This window comes from Mesoplodon densirostris, chromosome 1 (genome assembly GCF_025265405.1).
Source record: "Mesoplodon densirostris isolate mMesDen1 chromosome 1, mMesDen1 primary haplotype, whole genome shotgun sequence".
Lineage (NCBI taxonomy): Eukaryota > Metazoa > Chordata > Mammalia > Artiodactyla > Ziphiidae > Mesoplodon > Mesoplodon densirostris.
In genome coordinates, this window is record NC_082661.1 from 32,551,240 (window position 1) to 32,571,244 (window position 20,005).

At 48.3% G+C, this 20,005-nt stretch overlaps 1 protein-coding gene across 1 annotated transcript in view; it reads left to right on the forward strand.

The window, feature by feature from the left end:
* The window catches only part of PIK3AP1 (phosphoinositide-3-kinase adaptor protein 1), a 114,436-nt gene that overhangs the window by 88,223 nt on the left and 6,208 nt on the right, over nucleotides 1-20,005 (forward strand). The window contains exons 12-17 of the mRNA XM_060095776.1: nucleotides 1,220-1,285; nucleotides 3,122-3,327; nucleotides 6,375-6,447; nucleotides 12,970-13,125; nucleotides 17,751-17,821; nucleotides 19,141-19,259. Of these exons, the coding sequence (XP_059951759.1) occupies nucleotides 1,220-1,285; nucleotides 3,122-3,327; nucleotides 6,375-6,447; nucleotides 12,970-13,125; nucleotides 17,751-17,821; nucleotides 19,141-19,259 (691 nt within the window). The remainder of the gene's footprint in view (nucleotides 1-1,219; nucleotides 1,286-3,121; nucleotides 3,328-6,374; nucleotides 6,448-12,969; nucleotides 13,126-17,750; nucleotides 17,822-19,140; nucleotides 19,260-20,005) is intronic.

The following is a 20,005-nucleotide window of genomic DNA, read 5'->3' on the forward strand; positions in this document are numbered from 1 at the left end:
CAAGGTATTGCTGTCTTATTGGCATCAATCTCAAGGTTTAGATGTGAATAATAAAAGTTAACATGGAGTGCTTACATGTGCCAGGCACTATACTCAGCACTTTCCATGTATTAACTCCTGTAATCCCCACAAAGAGGAGGGTACAATTATTATCCTCAATCTACATATCAGAAAACTGAGGCAAGAAGAGGTCAAGCCTCTTGTCTTAGGTTGTATGGCTGGTAAATGGCAGAGCCAGGATTTGAACCCAGGGAGTCGTGTGCAGAGCCCAGGGAGACTTAATCACTGTGAAGTCCTACCACTGAGTGAATGCTTGTCATTTCTCAGTTTTCCCTACAAGTCTTTTTTTAAAAATAAATTTATTTATTTGTATATTTTTTATTTTTGCCTTCATTGGGTCCTCGCCGCTGCGCACGAGCCCCCTCTAGCTGTGGCGAGCAGGGGCCCCTCCTCGTCGTGGTGTGCGGGCCTCTCATTGTGGTGGGCTCTCCTGCCGCAGAGCACGAGCCCTAGGCACGCGCGGGCCTCAGCAGTTGTGGCATGTGGGCTCAGCAGTTGTGGCTTGCAGGCTCCAGAACGCATAGCCGTGGTGCACGGGCCCAGCTGCTCCACTGTATGTGGGCTCCCCCCGAACCAGGGCTCAAACCCATGTCCCCTGCATTGGCAGGTGGACTCCCAACCACTGAGCCACCAGGGAAGTCCCCCCTACAAGTCTTTATGTGTCTCTTGTGCATGGCTGACTTCATCTAACTCCCCTTGGAGGCTTGCACATATTTTACCTGTTCCACTGCTCTGAGTTCTGTCTTATGGCACTTGTTGACATGTGAAGTGGCACTTCCTTTTATTCTTAAACTTCAAGGTGTTCCACGGCTCGCTTCAGTATTCAAGGATCCGGAAAAGGGTAATCTTGTTCACCTTATCCTTTTCTTTAATGATCTCGTAAATGCTGATCATGTCTTCTGACTGGCTCTGTCTTTCTGGTTTGAGACCTTGTTGGTTTGATCTGTCTTCATTTCATAATCCCTATATCTTCTGCTCATTGGTTGCCTCCTAAAGTTTTGGTTTATAGAACTGCATACAGTGGTCCAAGTTGTGCTCCATTATTATTATTTTTTTGTACAAGATTTTGGTAATTTTTTTGGTAAATGTATAAAATATTATAAAGCCTTTTAGAAAGCGATCTTATTTGGCTTTACTTAGAATACTCTTTATCTCATAGTTTTTGCAGGAAAAAGTCAAGAGCGGCCTGAGAATTTCTACGTTACCTCAGAGAGCATCAGGAAAGGTAAGCAGATGTCCTCCGCTTCCTTTTGTATGACCTGAACTTCTGGGTGGTGGAAGTGTTCATGTTTCAGTGATTTCCAGGTGTAACAGCTCCTTATCCTTGAAAAACAGAGAGGTCCAAGAGATACCTGAAGTGGAGCTGTACTGATGGTAAAGGGAGAGGAGAAGAGATTGGGGTGCCTTAGAACACTGTACAAATTGATCATACCAACAACATTAATACCCTAGAAAGTGTCTGTAACAGCACACTAAAGTGCAATTTAAACATTGAGACAGATACCAACAGGATGAAAGTGGGCAGCCCAGCACCCAATCTTTACCTGGTGATGCAGCCCTACCGTGCTATTTACCTACCCTATCTGTATTAGCTAAACTATACTTTAATTCAACTTTTATTTGAGGCATTTTGCTTGCCACTGGGTGACATTTTTCTTTTTTTTCCAAAGACCTTTTAAGGAAGCTTGAAGAGATAAGTATTCTTTTGTTCTTGATGAATTTCCTTGTGCTAAACAGAGACATTCAGTATTATCCCATTGATGATTCTTCTGAAAAGGAACTATGACACCATCTAAGCGTTTGAAAGCTTCCCTAAGGGCTTTGGTGGTAGGAGATTGGAACTGATTGGCTTTTGCATTTTTTTTTTGTCCCCACACTCCATCTCCCAACACAATTAAAGACAGCCTGGAAGAGGGCAAACCTGGGAGAAAGTTATGTGTGTGTGTGTAGACAGATGAGTAAATGGTTGGTAAGAATGATACATTAGCTTCTTTGAAGCTTTTTCAATACCCACTGGTGAAGTCATCTCTTTTTCCTTCATACCGTCTCCCTGAACTCACATGGGGTCCTGCTGGAGAAATTTAGAATCAAAGATAGCCCTACAGGAAATGAGCAGTGAAATGTCAAGTCGTTTTCATATGCTCCAGTGGCCCCATCACCTCTTCAAGTAGCTCTTTCTTCCCACAGAACTTAGAGGAGTCACAGAGCCTGGAGAGAGAGGAGTTGGCTTCATACTTCCCTAGAGTATCCAAAGCAGAGAACTATAAATTTTTAATACGGAGGAGAGGTTGGCACACGAACAACCCAAGGAGAGTCAGCTGGGACCCAGAACCTAATTTTTACCTGGTGATATTGGACTGGGTCATGATTCTATTAGCACTCCAGTCTCCTCAGGCAGTTCATACCCGTAGGTCCCCAATCTCTGTGCCCCATGCTGCTTGGAGGCAGGGCGGTTGGGGAGGGCTGGAAGTGGTGCTGGGAGAAGCAGCCTGGTTAGACTTTCCTGTATATTCTCTTCTGGAGTGGATTTTAGTCTAAATCAGTGGTTCTCAATTGGGGGTGACTTCTCCTCCATTCCCCACCCCCCAACCGGCCAGAGGACATTTGGCAATGTCTGGGACATTTTTTATTGTCACAACTGAGGAAGGGGATGCTATTGCCATCGAGTAGGCAGAAGCCAGGGATGAGGCTAAACATCCTACAGTGTACAAGACAGCTACACAACACCAACAAAGAATTATGTAGTTTAAAATGTCGATAGTGCCAAGGTTGAGAAATGCTGGTCTAAAGGCTTCTCAGTAATTCACGTTGACTCACTCCGTGGATGCCTTACTTCCTAAAATGGTGTGGCCTTGTCTACTTTAGTGTAACAGGACTTGAAATTATTAGCTGCTTCCCTCTCTCTGATTCCATGTCATATCTCCCTTTTCTTGGTTCCACATGTAACTGTTCTTTTGAGACACATTCTCTTGAGCCCACGACCAGCCTCATTAACCCCACTCATCCGGTCAGCTCTCCCCAGCGGCGCCGCTGTCAAGCTGAGTTTCTCCATCTTTTCCAGAGCCACCTGTCAGACCCTGGAGGGACGGGCCTCAGTCAAGCATGTATGACCCATTTGCTGGGATGAAAACTCCAGGTCAGCGGCAGCTTATTACCCTCCAGGAGCAGGTGAAGCTGGGCATCGTCAACGTGGATGAAGCTGTGCTCCACTTCAAAGAGTGGCAGCTCAACCAGAAGAAGCGGTCTGAGTCCTTTCGTTTCCAGCAGGTAACTGGCTCCAGATGGACTTCGTTTTTTTTGTTTTTTGTTTGTTTGTTTGTTTGTTTGTTTGTTTGCGGTATGTGGGCCTCTCACTGTTGTGGCCTCTCCCGTTGCGGAGCACAGGCTCCGGACGCGCAGGCTCAGCGGCCAAGGCTCACGGGCCCAGCCGCTCCGCGGCATGTGGGATCTTCCCGGACCGGGGCATGAACCCGTTTCCCCTGCATCGGCAGGCGGACTCTCAAGCACTGCGCCACCAGGGAAGCCCTGGACTTCGTTTTATGTCTGTTTCTCTGCTAGACAGTGGAGGACGGCTGGGTCCGTGGCTGTCTTGTGTATTGCTGTAACTGCACACCTGTGACTGGGCCTGAGAACATTTGTTTGGGTGTCACGGTGAGTCAGTGCATATGTGTATTTGTCACCTGTTGTCAGTAACCACATGGCTCCCTGGCTGAGAGCTGGATGGCTTTTCTTGTTGTCGTGAGGCTAGAGATCAGGAACCAAGAGTCAACTGCAGATCCCAGTTCTGTGCCTGCCTCTTCCCTCTGTGTGTGGCCCTATACTTTTGCTTTCCACCTTTTTTCTCAGAGGCCTTCTCTCTACCTCTACTGCCAACACCCCCACAGAACTATCATACTTTAGAACTCAAAGAGAACTGGTACAACTCCCAAGAATTATGATTAGGTGAACAAAACAAGTCTCAGACATAAAACCACTCAAGTTAAAACGCATTCACATGCATACACATCCCCCCCACACACACAGACGTACACACACACACAGACATACACACACAAACTGTAGGCATGTATGCAAATGCAAAGACAAAAATCTGGGAACAGCTAGCCCACACCCATCCGAATGGCTACCACTCAAGAGGAGACTGGGATTGGAGGGCTGGGCTGTCAGGAGACTCTTGCTATTAGTGTGAGGATATGTCACTCCACACAGTGAGAAGTGGGGACGTGAGTCCTAAAGCTGCATTTGTCCATCTCTGACAACAACCTGAGGCACTGTGCTAAGCGCTGAGTGGACCTAATCCCTTCTACCCCTCACAGCCTGTGTTGAAATACGTGTCATTGCTCCCATTTTACAGAAAAGTGAGGCTCAGAGAGGTGAGGAGGCAGAGTCAGGATTCCGACGAGCCCCTTCTCGCTCCAGAGCCTGTGCTCCCTGCACCACACCTTCTGCCTTCTGAGCGCCCCCTTAAACAGGGTCACCTGCTCTCCCAGCCTGCCCCCCTTCCCTTTGGGGGTCTGGATGCAGGAACCCAGGGCCCTCGTCACCCCGGAGACCCAGGGAGGCTGCGGGGCTGCGGGGAACAGGCTGGTCCTGGCCAAACACCGCTTTTCTTTCTTGCCAAGTTGGTGCCGCGTGGCACGGTAGTTAGGAGAAGCCCGGGCTCCAAAGCCAGGCAGCCTGAGTTCAGCCTTATTCTGCCTCTTCGGGCTGGATGACCTTGGCCTCTCTGTACCTCCACTCTCCCATCTCTGAAATGAGAAGGGAGAGGACTAGACGATGTAAACCTTGTAAAGCCCTCAGCATGCCTGACACATAGTAAATGCTGAGAGTACTCCATGCTCTGACAGCCTCCTGGTGCTTCCAGAGCACCCTCCATCCAAGGACTGGGCAGTGTGAAGACTATTCCTGGGGCTGCCCCACCGTGCTTTTCCTCCACGCCTCTGTCTCCTTCACTTCCCCTCCGTGAGCAGGTACCGTCCAGGTTCCCTTCAGCTCCTTCTCCGTGCAGGTGACTCTTGAGTCTGTGTCTCTGTAACACCTTTCCAGCCACCAGCTGAGTGTGTCCCCTGAAGCACCCTAGACCTGCAGCACATCCAACAGCAAGCCGTCGCTCGAGGCTGCTGCCCTTTCCCGACGCCCTGTGTCTGTTCACTGCACTGTTATCTTCCAGACGCTGAAGTTCAGGCGTCAGCCCCTCTTGGGCTCTTCCTCCACACTCCCCCGCATCCAGCCGGCTGTGGGTCTCGCTTGGTCTTGCTCCGTCACGTTCTCCCTCTTGCCTCTGCTCCTTTCTTTGCATTCCGTCTGCCACATCCCCATGCTGGCCTGTATCGCCTACCTCTGCCCTATCACATTGTCTCCTGGTGGGTCTCCTTGCCTCCTTCCCCCTCCTCTCTGCCAGACCTTAAAGCTATGGCCAGCCCACAACCTCCCATGTTGCCCTGCTGCTTCCTGGACCAAGCTCAGTCTCTCAGCTGCAGTCACACCCCAACCAGCCTTTCAGTCCTGCCTCCGTGGCTCCCTCCCTGGAACCTTCTGCTCCAACCAGATGGTCTGGATGTGGGTCCCTGGGGCATTTCCCTAGAATGCTCAGACACTTAACTTCAAGCTGATTGTTATTTATTGACTAAAATAGCAACAAATCTTGACCCTCACACGTCTGTTCAACATTTATTGAATGACTGCTATAGACCAGACTGCAGGATTACAGAAAGGTCCGAGACCTGGTCTCTTGCCCTTTGAGAGCTCACAGTACCTCTGAAGAGACCACACACGCGCACGCGTGCGCACACTCACACACACACACAGGGTAAGGCAGTGTAGCCCAGTGGCAGATGGCGTGGGCAGCAGTAAGGACTGGAGCAGTATGGGAGGGGGCGCTTAGAAGGTGGGCCTTGACCCAGACTTGGAACGAAGTCATGGAATCCGTGTCCCTCAGGGTCAGGGGAATGTGTGAGAACACAGTCTCAGAGGTAGGAATGTAGGTGGAGAGCTTGTAAGCAAGTAGGAGACAGGCTTTTCTAAGGGGCGTGCAAAGTGGGTGGTGGGTTATAGGGCTGGGAAGGAGCTGAGAACCAGAGAGGAGGGGAAATACTTCGCTGTGGACAAGATGTCTTCTCTTCAGGCACAGCTTCTAAGAGGGCTTGGATTTCTCTGGGAGCCGATTGCAAGTGCACTCCAGCCTCATCTGCACGTTGGAAATGTTATTGCAATGTGATATAGCTTGCAAATGTCATAAAATCAGGAAGAAACTCTAATGCCCAGAGGGTATAATTCTGGTGTATATTTTTAAAATAAACTAACTTTTTTTCCAGGAAAATCTTAAACGGCTAAGAGATAGCATCACCCGAAGACAGAGAGAAAAGCAAAAATCCGGGAAGCAGACAGGTACATGGCTTCCTGGGGGTGCTGCATGCTGGGGGGCTTTGCTGTGGTCTGTTGTCCTTGACTCTCCTTTCTGCTGGGGCCTGAGTGGGCAGAATGCTTGCCCAGCACCTGTCACCTGTCTATAGATCTGGGTCCCCCACTAGGCTGTGAGGTCTTTGGGGGCAACGGCTTTGTCTTGTTAATTCTATCAATCTAGTACCTGGCACATAAGGCATGTCAGCAAATGAATGGAAGGAAGGCTTGAACTCGGCATCCCTCCTCCCAGGAAAGAGGATGATAATGCTCTCTCCCCAGGCACCCGACTCTCCCCTTGGCATTTAGGAAGACGCTGTTTTTGAGCAGAGAAGAGAGAAGACCCCGTTCACGTAGTGTCTGTTTCTGATTCGAGCAGGGCACTGTGCCATCAGTGTCCACACCAAACGCTGCTTTGGAAGCCCCGGTCTCAGGTGCCACAGGGCTCCTGCCGTGTGTGGTGGGGGCCCGATAGCAGCGCCATGGATTCCAGTTGTTCTCACCGAGGACCAGGCCCCTCTGTTCCCCTGGACCCTCCCTCCCCCAGGTGCTACCCATGTGGCACCACCACCCCTGAGCAAGGAATGGGCACTTGCCCGCACTGCATGTCCTCGCTGAGAGCCTCTGGCATGGTGGGTCTCTGTGATGTACACTGGCCAGCCTTATACCAAGAAGAGCTGGCAAGAAGAGACTTTCAGAAGCATTCAGATCTTGAATGGCGCTCCACTGCATAAAGAACTATGCTGGTGCATAACTTCTGTAGTTTGTCTCCAGCTGCCATCCACGGCCCGACTTTCCATGAACCTGGTCAGTCTGGTAATACCCTGGTCTTCGAACAGGACCTCTTCCTGCCACAGGCCCCTTGCTCATGCCTCTCCCTCCTCACCTGTATGAAACTACCGGTGCTGAGAGACCCAGCCCTGACAGCCCCTTCTCAGTGAAGCCTTCCTGGATCACTCCTGGCCATTGTACTCCTTCTTCATTTGAGCATCTATAGAACTTAGTATCCCTTCCATCCACCTGGCACTTCTTTTCTGTTGCCTCTGGTTGTTATTACTTCATTCCTTCAAACCATCAGCAATTCCCAGAAGTTCTGCCTCCAAAGTACATGTTATCATTTCTGACGACCCTCCATGCCACAGCTGCATCCAAGCCACCATCATCTCTTCCTGGATTAATGCAGAAGCCTCTTCAATTGTCTCCCTGTGTCCATTCTTATTCCTCTACAGTTAATCCTACAAACTGTAGTCAACAACCTTTCAGAAATAAAAATCAGATGATGTCACTCTCTTGCTCAAAACCCTTGGGGGCTCTTGTCCCAAGAGTAAAATCACACTCTTCATTGTGACCTACAAGACCCTGCATGATGTGATGCCTGAGCTCATCCTCCACTTTCTCTCACACCCTGTGTTCCAGTTGCAATGGACTGCTTTTTGTTGCTCTGTTATGCCAAGGGCATTCTGCCCAGGGCCTTTGCACTTGCTGTCCCCCCTCCACTTCTTTTCCCACATCCTTACCCATTGGCTCTTTTTCATCCCTCAGAGTTAGGCCATTCTCTCCAGAGTAGCCCTCCACAACTCACCTCCTGTGCCATTGCTCACCCTCTTCTCACAAATCACAGACTGGAATTATGTTTCTGTTCTCATGGTTATTTTCCACACCCCTTCTCCCCCGAACCCTGCCACCACCACCTGCATAAGCTCTGTGAGGACAAGAACTTGTCTGTTTTGTGCTCTGCTGAATCCCCAGCATGTAGCACAGTACGTTGGTGGAACTCAAGAAATCTCTGTTGGAATGGTTGGTTTGAGTGAAACGTTTGGTGACACCATTCATTCATTCCACAGATACTTCCTGAGCACCAGGCACCCAGCCAAATACAGAGACCTGTAAGATGCAATCTTCACCATCTGGTAGCTCATGAGTTAGTCTTTTATTTGTGTAGGTCTGGTTTTCCCAGCTACAGCCTGTCCCACAATGCCTAGCACAGTGTTTTACAAGCAATGTAGCCTAGTGAATATTATTGATTTTGACTTTTTGGAAGAAGAGGGGTAAAGAGGATACAACCGTGGCAGAAGGTCAGAGGGGTCATCCTCAGGCTCCTGCCTGGGTGACTAAGTTTTAAATGTATGCTGCCACTAGCCTCCCTCATACTTGTCTGCCTCCTATTTGAGAGGAGGAAAAAGGAGAGAAGGGAGAAAATCTGTTTCAAGAGCTGCAGTCATCCTAGGGTCAGACAATAGGGTTCTCGGTGGTAGAGGGCTGAGGTGCTTTTTAAAACTAGAGCACATGAACCCAGAGGTCAATAGAAGCCTTAATTGAATGACACATTTCAAGCTTTTAAATATAGGTAGTATCAAGAGAATTGCGATTTGGTGGGGCATGTGGTGTTTGAAGGCCGGTGAGTCGTAGCGTTGGAGTCATGTGTGCTCAGCAGCCTGGGCTCCAGAGCTGAGCTGCTGGTGTCATCACACATGCACCACCCACCCAGGCTCCACCTGGGCCCACTGGGGAGTTGGAAGCAAGACAGACATGCATGCCGAGGAGTAGAGGGTTGCAGGCATGGGCCCTGGGGCCAGCAGGGTTGAGGTCAAGTTCCTGCTCACTGTTCACCCCTAACTAGCTGGGAACCATGGGCAAGATACTTCACCTGCCTGAGCCTCCGTGCTCATCTGCAAAATGGCACAAATAAAAGTGCCCATCCAGGAGAGTCTCTCTGAAGATTCAATGAGTTAGGGCATAACTGGGGTCAGGCACAGTGCCCGGCACATGGAGGCACTCTAAAAACCACCCGCACATCAGCTGGCATCCTCTTAGCCAGGGCTTCCCAGGGAGAGTGTGCTGAGCTGGGGCTCACCATCGGGGGGCCAGGCCTGGAATCGTGGCTTTTGACACATTTTACAAAGTTCACTCAAGGCTAATCAGGCTCCGAATAAGTGATACCCACCAGTGGCTCTAGTCTAGATTGGAATGGTCAATGTCTAAATTTTTCCAGAGGAACATGGTTTAGATGCCCTACCTTCCCTGCTACCCTACTCTTCAAGAAGCAGACCCCTGACCAGGATTTGGGGGTGGGGGTGGTGAAGGGTTACGTTTTTTTTTTCTTTTTACATCGAGGGTTTTAATTAATGTCATAACTATTAAAAGATTAAACTATGTATAATTTGACACTGAGCAAGAACGGCTGGGGACCACAAGTAGCCCACATGGGGAGAATGTTCTATCCATCAGCACCAAGAGTCTCCCTATATTTTTGCTTTTTATTTTGGTAAAATATACATAAGATAAAATTTCCTATTTGCATGTAAATGTAAAATTTGGTGGCATTGAGTACACTCAAAATAACGTACAGCCATGAACACTATCCATTTCTAGAACTTTTTCTTCCCTGACAAGGATTTGAGCTGATATGGGAGGTGATCCTAGAGAACACAGGAGCGGGTGGGAAGTGGGAGAGGAAGGAAAGGCGGCCAGCAGCGTGCAGTTAGCACCATGGAGACTGCAGTTTCATCTCCCCAGAGACTCTGGGAGTCAATGGAGAACACTGGAAGAGTTATCCCTCCCGTGGGGCATTTAGACACCAGCTCCCGTGTCTTTGGGTGAGGGCTGCTGGGAGACGGGCGCTTGTAATCTGGCTCCCAGAGAAAGCTCACGCAGTTGGAAGTTGGACCCTGTACTGCCTGGTGAGGCCCAAGGTCATCAGAGCATCTGCCAAAGAGAAGGCATCATTTATGGTTGAGTAAATATGATATACTAGATCTTTGCATAAAACTCGATTGTGTACTTAGTACATTCTAACTTGAAATTGCCTCTTCTGGGGATTTTCACACTCAGGTGCTCCAGTGCTGCTGCATCCATGCTTGTAGGGGTAGCAGGTAGGAACTGGGGGGCAGTTGGGGATGGGGTAGGGGAGTAGATTAGGATTGGAACAGGGTGTGGGGCCACTTACTCTGCTTCAACCATTGCAGCTCCTTTTTAAAAAATCCATTTTCTATACTGAGCTTCTGTTTTCACTAGAGGAAAGAATCCTGCTTCACAAAAAACAAAAGAACATTTGAAAACCATCGACACAGGATAACATTGACCTATAGGAAAATTAGGGCCAATGAATGGCATTTCTGCTTGAAGGACCTTTTCCAGGAATGGAGGCCACTCCACTCAAGGACTGACTCTATTCATTTGGAAACCTCATTTGCCTTAGAAAAGAAGAACAATGGTGGTTTTTCTTTAATTTGGGTTAAAAGACCAAGGACGATTAAAAAGTAACAGATTGTTCATAATAACCTGCCAGTCTTTCTTCAGCCCTGGGGAGTTGTTTTCCTCTCGCTGAGAAGTGCAGAGCGCTGATGGTGTAGGGAATCAGAGGAGGTCTGGCTGACTCCCGACTTGCTGAACGGCCTGGCCCCGTGGAGGAGAATATCAATATTCGTGTTCTGGGCGTGTCTGTGGCCAGTGCACAGCGGGACCTGGAGAAGCAGGCTGGGTCCCAGGAGGCCTGGGTTCTGATCCCTGCTTTGTCACTGAATCACTTCATGATCCAGGCCTTTTCCTCTAACCACTCTGTGCCTCAGTTTCCTCATCTGTGGTTACACCCAGCTTATCTGCTTCACGGAGTAGCAGAGGTCAAAGGAGGAATAGTAACACATGTCAATTCACTTTGGCAAAAGTACTACGCAGTATAGTGATGATAATTATTTTTCCTGGCAGTGTCCCTTTATTCAAAGAATATCAGCATTTTGTAGACACTTAGACCGGCTCTACTTGATTTTTTGAACTGTTGACTCCCAACATTTTTCCTGTGTATTTTATTTTCCTTCCTCCTCGAACTGTTCAGAGTCGAAAATTGCTTCATTGAAGTGAATTAAGCAGACAGGAACCTCCCTTTAAGAGACTGCTGTTAAACAGCTCGGTCAAAGCTGGGGGGGAAAAAAGTGTCACCTGTTTGGGCTCTGAGCCACCATGGGCTCACACCCACGTGTGGGTACACCGGCTAGTCTCCACCCAAGTGCTTCCAAGCTTGGGTGGGTGCCTCCACTGCTCAGTTGTAAGCAAGAGAGCCCAAGGACATGAAAAAGATCTGTGTTCCACCGAGACCTGGAAAGCTGGGTTACTACTAGGACCAGACACTACGCTTGGAACCAGAGTCTCTAGGATGAGGAAAGCTTGAGCTCACGCAAACCAGCAGTCCACTGTTTTAATATTCTCCATGCAGCATGTTGAGCACACTTGGTCCACCCTGTCCTCGCACCTGTGCTGGTTTACCCGTTTAACTCGTTTACCCTTCTTGGCAGGCCTCTGGCTTTGGCAAGCGGAGCCACCCCTGCCGCTGCCCTCCCTGAACTTCCTGCCACACCCATCCCCTAGCAGAGGAGAGGCCAGGAGGAAGTTCCTCGAGAATGAGACCACGTGTCCCCAAAAGTGCCCCCTGCGCTTACACCTCTTCGCAGGGGCCCCGTCCCAGGTCTTGGGAAGGTCCAGGGCCTCAAGGGGAGCCCTGTGACAGGAGATCACCTGGCTCTCACACTTCCCTGGAGAGGAAGCTGGTTTGGGCCCGCACAGATGTTTTGTTCCACTTGTCAGCTGGAGTTGTTCCCTGCTCATAGCACCCAGGGGTGGAAATCTAGGGAGGAAGAAAGACCAACCACTGGGCAGGGCTAAGCCAGTAAAGAGGTTAGGTTAACGCTTTGCAGGGCAAAGGGATAATCTATCCTTCTGAATCTGGGGGGTCTCAAACCACTGATGAGCTTTCCAAGTCACCAAATCTTTCATGGGCCTGATGGACCCCCTTTCGTGAACTCTCTGGATCATTGCTGTCATTGTGGACCACCCACCCTTCATCCATCACTTATTAAGGGATTGAGAGGCAGTCTGAGTAGTGATTAAGGGCCTGGACTTTGGAGCCTGGGTTCAAATCCCAGCTGTCCCCCTTACCGACTGTGTGACAGGGACATGGGACACGCTACTTCACTTTTCTGTACCTTAGTTTCTATTGAGAATGTTGACAATAGTATTTATTTCATGGGTGTCGGGAGGATTCAAGGAGCTAAAAATACGGAAGCTCTTAGAACTCTGCGTGATGCACAGGATAACCTATTATTACAATCAATGGCATTCGCAACCCCTCCTCAGAAAGGGAAGTAATTCAGAGGGGTCGACTGACTTAACTCAAGCTCCACAGCTGGTGAGTGGTGGAGCCGGGGCCCCAGATCTTTCCCTAATCACATGTTCTTTCTTCTACCTGATGCAAAAGCATTTCTCTGCCCTTTCTAACATTCCTGCACCCCAACTTTCTGTCAACCGTTGCCACACAGTAGTCTGTGGAGTTTCAGTGCTGAATTGGACAGGACCCCACCCTCTTCCCCCTCCCTTTCTCCTCCTCCTTCCCCCTCTCCTCTCCTCCAGGCACCCTCCAGATTCAGGTGGAGGAGGTGGGTGGAGAGAGAGAGCAGCCCAGCAGTTTTGTAAATAGCATCCTGGTGCCTTAAAGCTTATCCCTTTTCCCTCTAATTCCAGACTTGGAGATCACAGTCCCAATTCGGCACTCACAGCACCTGCCAGGGAAAGTGGAGTTTGGAGTCTATGAGAGTGGCCCCAGGAAAAGCGTCTTTCCCGCAAGGACAGAGCTAAGACGAGGAGACTGGAAAACAGACAGTACCTCCAGCACAGCAAGTAAGCAGGTGACCCGCAGGTGCCTTTGGGCCTTGGAAGTGTGCTCTGTTATGAGCCCAGAAGATCTTACTTGGAGCCTGATCTGGGCTTGGGAGGTGTAAGAAATGGGGGACATTTAGCCTGTGAGGTTCGCCTTTTTCAGGGCGCCAAAGATCCTTTATACAAATATCCCGTGAAGCCAGCTTGCATGATAATGATTACTCTATTGCTTTTATAAATGAAAAATCCTAATCATAATACTTGTTAATATTTATTGAGCATTTACTATATGCTAAGCCTCTTCCACAGATTCTCTGATTTAATTCTCATAATCACTCTACAGGATAGGTATTATCGCCTCTATTTACCGAGGAGGAAACTGGAAACTTAGTGCCTTCCTCTAGGTTAAATAGCTAACAAGTGGTAGCGCTGGGATTTGAACTCAGGTGGACTGAATCCAGGGCCAAGACTCTTGCCTACTGTTCTTTTTGCTTCATCTGTGGGAAGGGGAAGGAAAGGGCACAAAGTCAGAAACATTAGAAAACAGTGAACTCGGATTTGAGAATTCCAACTTTATAGGCAAGTTGAGGATCTAATTTGGAAATGTCTTCCTTTTGGCTTGACAGCTTGAGTAGGAGTCTGATTGCAACAAGGCAACACACGCTGATGTGCAGGCAGGAGCTGGTGCTTTGTTTCCAGATCCAGGGCGGTATTAGCTGACTTCAGACACACTAGCTTCACAAGCCAAATAGATCGAGTTTCCCTGCTTTCAAACATTTCAGTGTTATCAAAACAGCTAGGAGAGAAGGGAAAGAGCAAGAGACAAGCTGAATTTCAGGACTCACGTCTCCTTAAATATCAGGTGGAGGACCCCCACATGGATGTAGGAACTGGAAGTTCACCTAACCCAGGGGTTCTTAATCTTTTCTGTATCACATACCCCTTTGAGAGTCTGGTATATGCTCTGGATGTGCTTCCTATAAAAATGCACATGCATGTGTTTACACACACACACACACACACACAATTTTGCCCATCCATGGACTTAGGTCAAGATCCTCTGAACTATTCCCCCTCCTTACTTTATTAATAGAGTATTTGTAACCCAGAAAGGGAAAGGGTTTTGCCCAAGGTCCCACAGCCAGTCAATGGCAAAATGAGAGTAGAACCCAGCTCTTCTCTCTGCCACTGTTAGCTGTTGAGACAGACCCAAAGCATATCATACAACCACATGAGAAGCCTAGACTTAACAGAGAAGAAAACCTCCCCTTACATTATGGGGGTGATAATGTGTATCACCCCCCCCCCTTTAGACAATTTAGAGAATTCTGATAAGTTCAGAAATGGGAGTCATCACAGGTGGCAGAGGAAGCAAGGGACAGGCAGGCAGCCGACTCAGACGTGTCACAGAGGAGAGGAGAAGTGGTATAGACACTTTTGGGGTGAGGGCAGGGCTTTCTGGGGTGGGGGAAGGGGAAATTTAACAAGATAAATGCAGAGTACTCACTTCAGGTTCAGATTCATTTAAACCATTTTATGCGTATGTTTCACTTTGAGTTAGCTTGGAGTGAGAATAGACTGGGAAGCATAAACTGCTTCTTACCTTGTCTGGTGGTTTACTGCCCAGAGACAGCTATCTTATTGGGGTAGAAAATGTTATTAAATGACAGACCAGAGGATTTTATTTTACTCTGTTGCTGTAGACCGCATCCAGGCCCTGTTGTACAGTTATCTATTGCTATGTAACAAATTATCCCAAAATGCAGTGGCTTGAAACATAATCATTTATTTATGTCTGATTCTAAACTTGGCCAGGAGTCAAGTGGGAATTGTTCACCTCCACCCGCTGTGGTCAGTTGGGGTCACTCATGTGACTGTATTCAGCTGTAAGCTTGGCACGGGCTGGAGCATCCACGATGGCCTCTCACTCTTCAGGGACTCTCTACATATGGCCTCTAATTCAATAGCCTGAACTTCTTGTATGATAACAAGATCCATAAAGGGAGCATTCCAGAAGGACAAGCCCCAGTGTGCAAGTACTTATCGAGCTTTGGCTTGCATCACACTTGCTAAGGTCATATTGGCCAAAGTAAGTCACATGGCTAAGCCGAGAGGGAGGTGAGGAGGAGGCTATACAAAGGTGTGGACACTGGAGGTGAGGGCCCTTGGGTCACTAGTGGATAATCTGCCATTTTGAGACTGGTGATGATGATGATGATGATAGCTGCTATAATTAATCAAATGCTTGCTCTTACAGGCTCTGTGCCAAGCCTGTTACCGTGCGGTCTTACTCTATACAGCAGTGCTGTGAGACCAGGGAACAGAGGCTTAGGTTAGGCATCTTACCCTGAGGCACTTGGAAATTAAGCAGGGCATCTGGGATTCACATCCGGATCTCTCTGTGTGCTCAACCATGGGGACATACTGCCTTCCAAAGAGAAACAGTTCCCAGGGCAAAGAGGGAGAGGGAGGATGGCCCAGCTCTGATCCACCAACGGCCCCTCAACCCCTGGAGTCATACCCTAAAAACAGCACTATTTTATTATGGTGCAGCTGTCATCTCTTGGGAACTACAGGAAAACAGTTGCAGGTGAAATCTGGTTGTGACTATAATTTTAAGCACAAAATATTAGTGTTATGTTTAAGAGACCAAAAGTTTCATTACAGAAAGACCATTGACCTTCTTCTAAGTTGTCTGGTTCAAGTTTCTTAAGGGTCATGTATATAGGGTCTTTTTTTTTTCTCTCATTCATTCCTCCACCAAATATTGAGGACAGCTCTGTGCATATGGAGCTAGACTGCATACTGGAGACATAAAGCTGAAAAAGAAATAGGGTCTGTCCTCAGGGGACTTATAATGGAGGAGAGAAGGTATAAAAATAATACCAGTTAGATACTTGTCTGATCCTTCTTCCCTGGTGACAGAAGCCTGGCAAGGGGGTGGGCACTGGCCCCTTCCCCCAGCAAGAGTGAAGATGATGGGGGCTGGGACCAGAGCCTCCTACCAGTGGTGCAGTCCAGACAGGTTGTGGCAAGCAGGTCATCAGCCTTGGAGAGAGGAGAGGGACAGCCAGGGCTGATAAACCAGGAGGGAAGCCTCAAAGCCAAAGGGTGGGAGTTAAAAATTCAAGAACACCAAGGGAAGGGACAAGGGGAGCTGGCTGGTGCGAATTTCCAGGATCCTGGAGCCAGTGCCTGGACAACTTTTTGCTCCCTCCTAGCGGATAAACTTTGGAAGGAGTCTGGTTCGTTGTAAGGGAAGGGGATGAACAATGATGAATGACCTGGGAGGCTTGGCTCCACAGGGGTGGGAGCCTGTGGATGGGAGGGTTTACTTCCATTTGGGGGGAGCTGGCAAGGTTTTGATAGCATTTGTCCTGAGCGTTGGGGACAGGAGCTTTTCGATTTGTGGATAGGGGTGGGTTGGGAGGAGCAGGGAGAAAAGGACATTCTGGCTGAGCAAGCAGTGTTATGTGTGGGTAGCTGGAGAGAAAGAGACAGGGTCACGTGCTCCTTAATAGACTAACTCTGAATCCCCTGGTTTCTAGAAATATTTTCGACACATTATTTTAAATTTAAAAATCTGCCTCCGAGAAACAATCCAAAATTATAATCTTAACCTACTCTCGTCAAGCTAACATCTAAATTAATTAGGTCAAAGTTGGTACCATAATGAAGTCAAAACTAAGGCAATTTACCTATAAACTAATATGATGAGGAGCTATTTTGAGTGGAAATTCATCAGACCTAAGATCTGGCAATACCGTTAAAGGCAATATTGGTAAATTAAAGTCAAAGTTTTAGTTGATTAACTGTTTCTCTTCCTTCTTCACTGCTAGACCAATCACGTTCTTGAGCTTGTTCTAATGCTGTGCTGTCCGATACCGTAACCCCTAGCTACATGTGGCTATTTAAATTTAAGTTCATTAAAAGTAAATAAAATTTAGTTCCTCAGTTGCATTAGCCATGTGTCTTACTAGCTACCAAATTGGATAGCACACAACAGAACATTTCCCGAAAGTTCTATTGGATAATGCTGTTTCAACGAGGTAGGTGATGAATCCCCAACTTACATCCTTGAGCACCTAAACTCACATAGTCACAATTCCTACCCTGCGTGTAAATTATACTTTTGAATCTGTGCTTTGTGTTTTGTGTCACACTGGCCCCTTTTTAGAAGGTATGTATACATGTGTGATACTCACACATGCTGTAATTTCTAAATAGGTAAAAAAAAAAAAAAAACTTTAGCAACGAAAGTTGTTTGCAGATTTTAGAAATACCACTCAACAGTGAGAACTAGAGCGTCTCTGTTTTCTTGTCTGTCAGATCGGAGCTCTAATATCAGGTAGGGTTTTCATAGGGATTAAATGCAGTCGTGCTTTTAAAGCACATAATGTGGGGTAAGCCCTCAGTAAATGGTAGCTATAAAGCAAAAAGTGGAAATACAAAGATGACATTTCATTTTATGCTGAAAGAAAAACTGAACTCTAATAACATGGTAGAGTTATTAGATGGCAGCATTTTGAAGAAGCCCGTATGCACAGCTTGTGTATTGTTTCTATCCGTAAGTGAGAGCTAGAGTTCTGCATTTACTTTACCTTGAGACAATCCACAGTCCAGCTGATTTTGTTTGCGCCCTTTAGGCAGCGCGAGTAACCGATCCAGCACCCGGAGCCTCCTCAGTGTGAGCAGCGGGATGGAGGGGGACAACGAGGTGAGAGCCGGGGCCCGCACCCCCATAGGTCTTGTCCCGGGGGTCGTTTCACTGCAGGAAATGGAAACCCAGGTGAAAGAAGCCCAACACAAAAGGTCACCTATTGTAGGATTCCGTGTATATGAAATGTCCAGAAAAGGTAGATCCATAGAGACAGAATGCAGATTGGTGGTTACCAGGCCTGGGGGTAGGGGAAATGAGGGTAAACTGCTTAAGGGGTACAGTGTTTCCTTTGGGGGAGTCATGAAAATGTTTGGGGACTAGATAGAGATGGTGGTTGCACAATATTGTGAATGTACTAAATGCCACTGATTGTTCACTTTAAAATGGTTCATTTTATGTTATGTGGATTTCACCTCAATAAAAAGAGGGGAAGAAAGGAAGAGAGGGAAGGAGGAAGGGTTAAGCCAAAAGGGGTGAGAGGGAACTGGATGAGTATCAGGGATTCCAGGGGCAGTGGTCGCCTTTCGGGGCTTGGGTCAAGAGCGGGGCATGCCACAGCCGGAGCCACTGTTCACTGTACCCCCCGAGGCCACACGCTCTTTCGTCTCCTCTTCCCTGCGGGTATCTCCTTTTTCTCTCACTGCGCACTGGCCTTTTCTGCGTCTGCACATGGATAGTGGCAGACAGTCCCCCGAGAGCCGCAAGGTCTCTGAGCAGAGTGTAAGTTGCTGCCTTAGGCTGAGGCCCAATTTGTGTTAGGGTGTGTATCCTGATCCAGTGACCAGCGGCTGGGATGTGCGGGTGAGGTCACATGGGTCACTGCCAACCCAGGAGACTCCCTGAGGTAGGGTCCTAGGGGTGGGCTGCCCACCAGGGCACAGCTTGTATGACCCTGTGACTGAGGACCAGTCACCGTTCTGTTGTCCCAAAAAGGGACTTTTGTTTAAAAATAAAATTTCTCCAGCCCTATCTGGTTACATAGAGCAATGCTCCTCAAACTTTAACATGCATAAGAAATACCTAGGATCTTGTGAAAATGTGGGCTCTGATGGAGCAGGTGTGGGGAGGAGCCTGGGACCCTGTGGCTCTCACAAGCCCCCAGGCGATGGTTATGTTGGTGGCCCACATGTCACACTGAGTAGTGAGGGACAAGAGCTCGAATTGCTAATGATAATTTGGGTCTGATGGTCTCCTCAGTGACTCTGGGAGTCAGTGTCAGTGGAAAACTGCCCTGGTATTGCTGGGTTGATTATCAGTCAGTAAGTAACCTTCAGCCAAAGCCTGGGGAGGGCTGAGGAGCTTGTGGGATGGCAGTGTCCAACTATGCTGTTGCTTAGTGTGATTTTCACCCTTCTTTCTCATCTTTTTTGCTGTAGGATAATGAAGCCCCCGAGGTTGCCAGAAGTCGTAGTCCAGGCCCCCTACCAGTGGACAGCACACCCATCGTGCCCCTTGAGAGGCCCCCCAGGGTGCCACCCCGAGCCGCCTCACAGAGGTAACATCGAAGCTGACGGGGCATTTTTTCCTCACTCTCTGAGTTTCAGCGGAGTGTAGGATCTGGGGATATCTAAAATGACCTAAGAATAAGCGCAGAGCTAGACTCACTGAAAGGCATACTTCGGACACATTTCAATGTGGACTCTTCATTAACTTAAGGGATGCTTTATTCAGTTGCACATACTCTAAATAACAAATGCAATATTTTGTCAGTGAAATACATCAGTAAAGGTCAATGTTTTGCATAATTTTTATCTGGTTAGAATTCAGCTCCCGAATAACGAATTCCCTTGGCCGCGTAGTGGGGTCAGTGCCTTTTGGGGACCAGGAGATAAGAAGGAATTGGGAGTGGAAGTAAAGGTGAGAGGCAGCAAGGTGTGGTGGGGGGGAAGCACTGCCTGGGGAAGTCTCCGGCAGCCACCTGTGAACTTGGATGAATTATTTAACTGTCACGTGCCTTAATTTCCTTGTCCATAAAATGGAGATAGTAGGAACTTCCCTGGCGGTCCAGTGGTTAAGACGCTGAGCTTCCACTGCCGGGGGCTCGGGTTTGATCCCTGGTCCGGGAGCTAAGATCCCTCATGCTGCGCGTGGTGTGGCCAAAAAAAAAAAAAAAAACCCAGAGATTGTCAATGAACTTCCTCACAGAGTCGGAAGGATTGTGTTTCTGGCCCTTAGTAAGAGCACAACAGTCTGAGTGTTTTTTATGCAGAAGGATGAGCCTGTGGAGATTTGGAGCTGGGC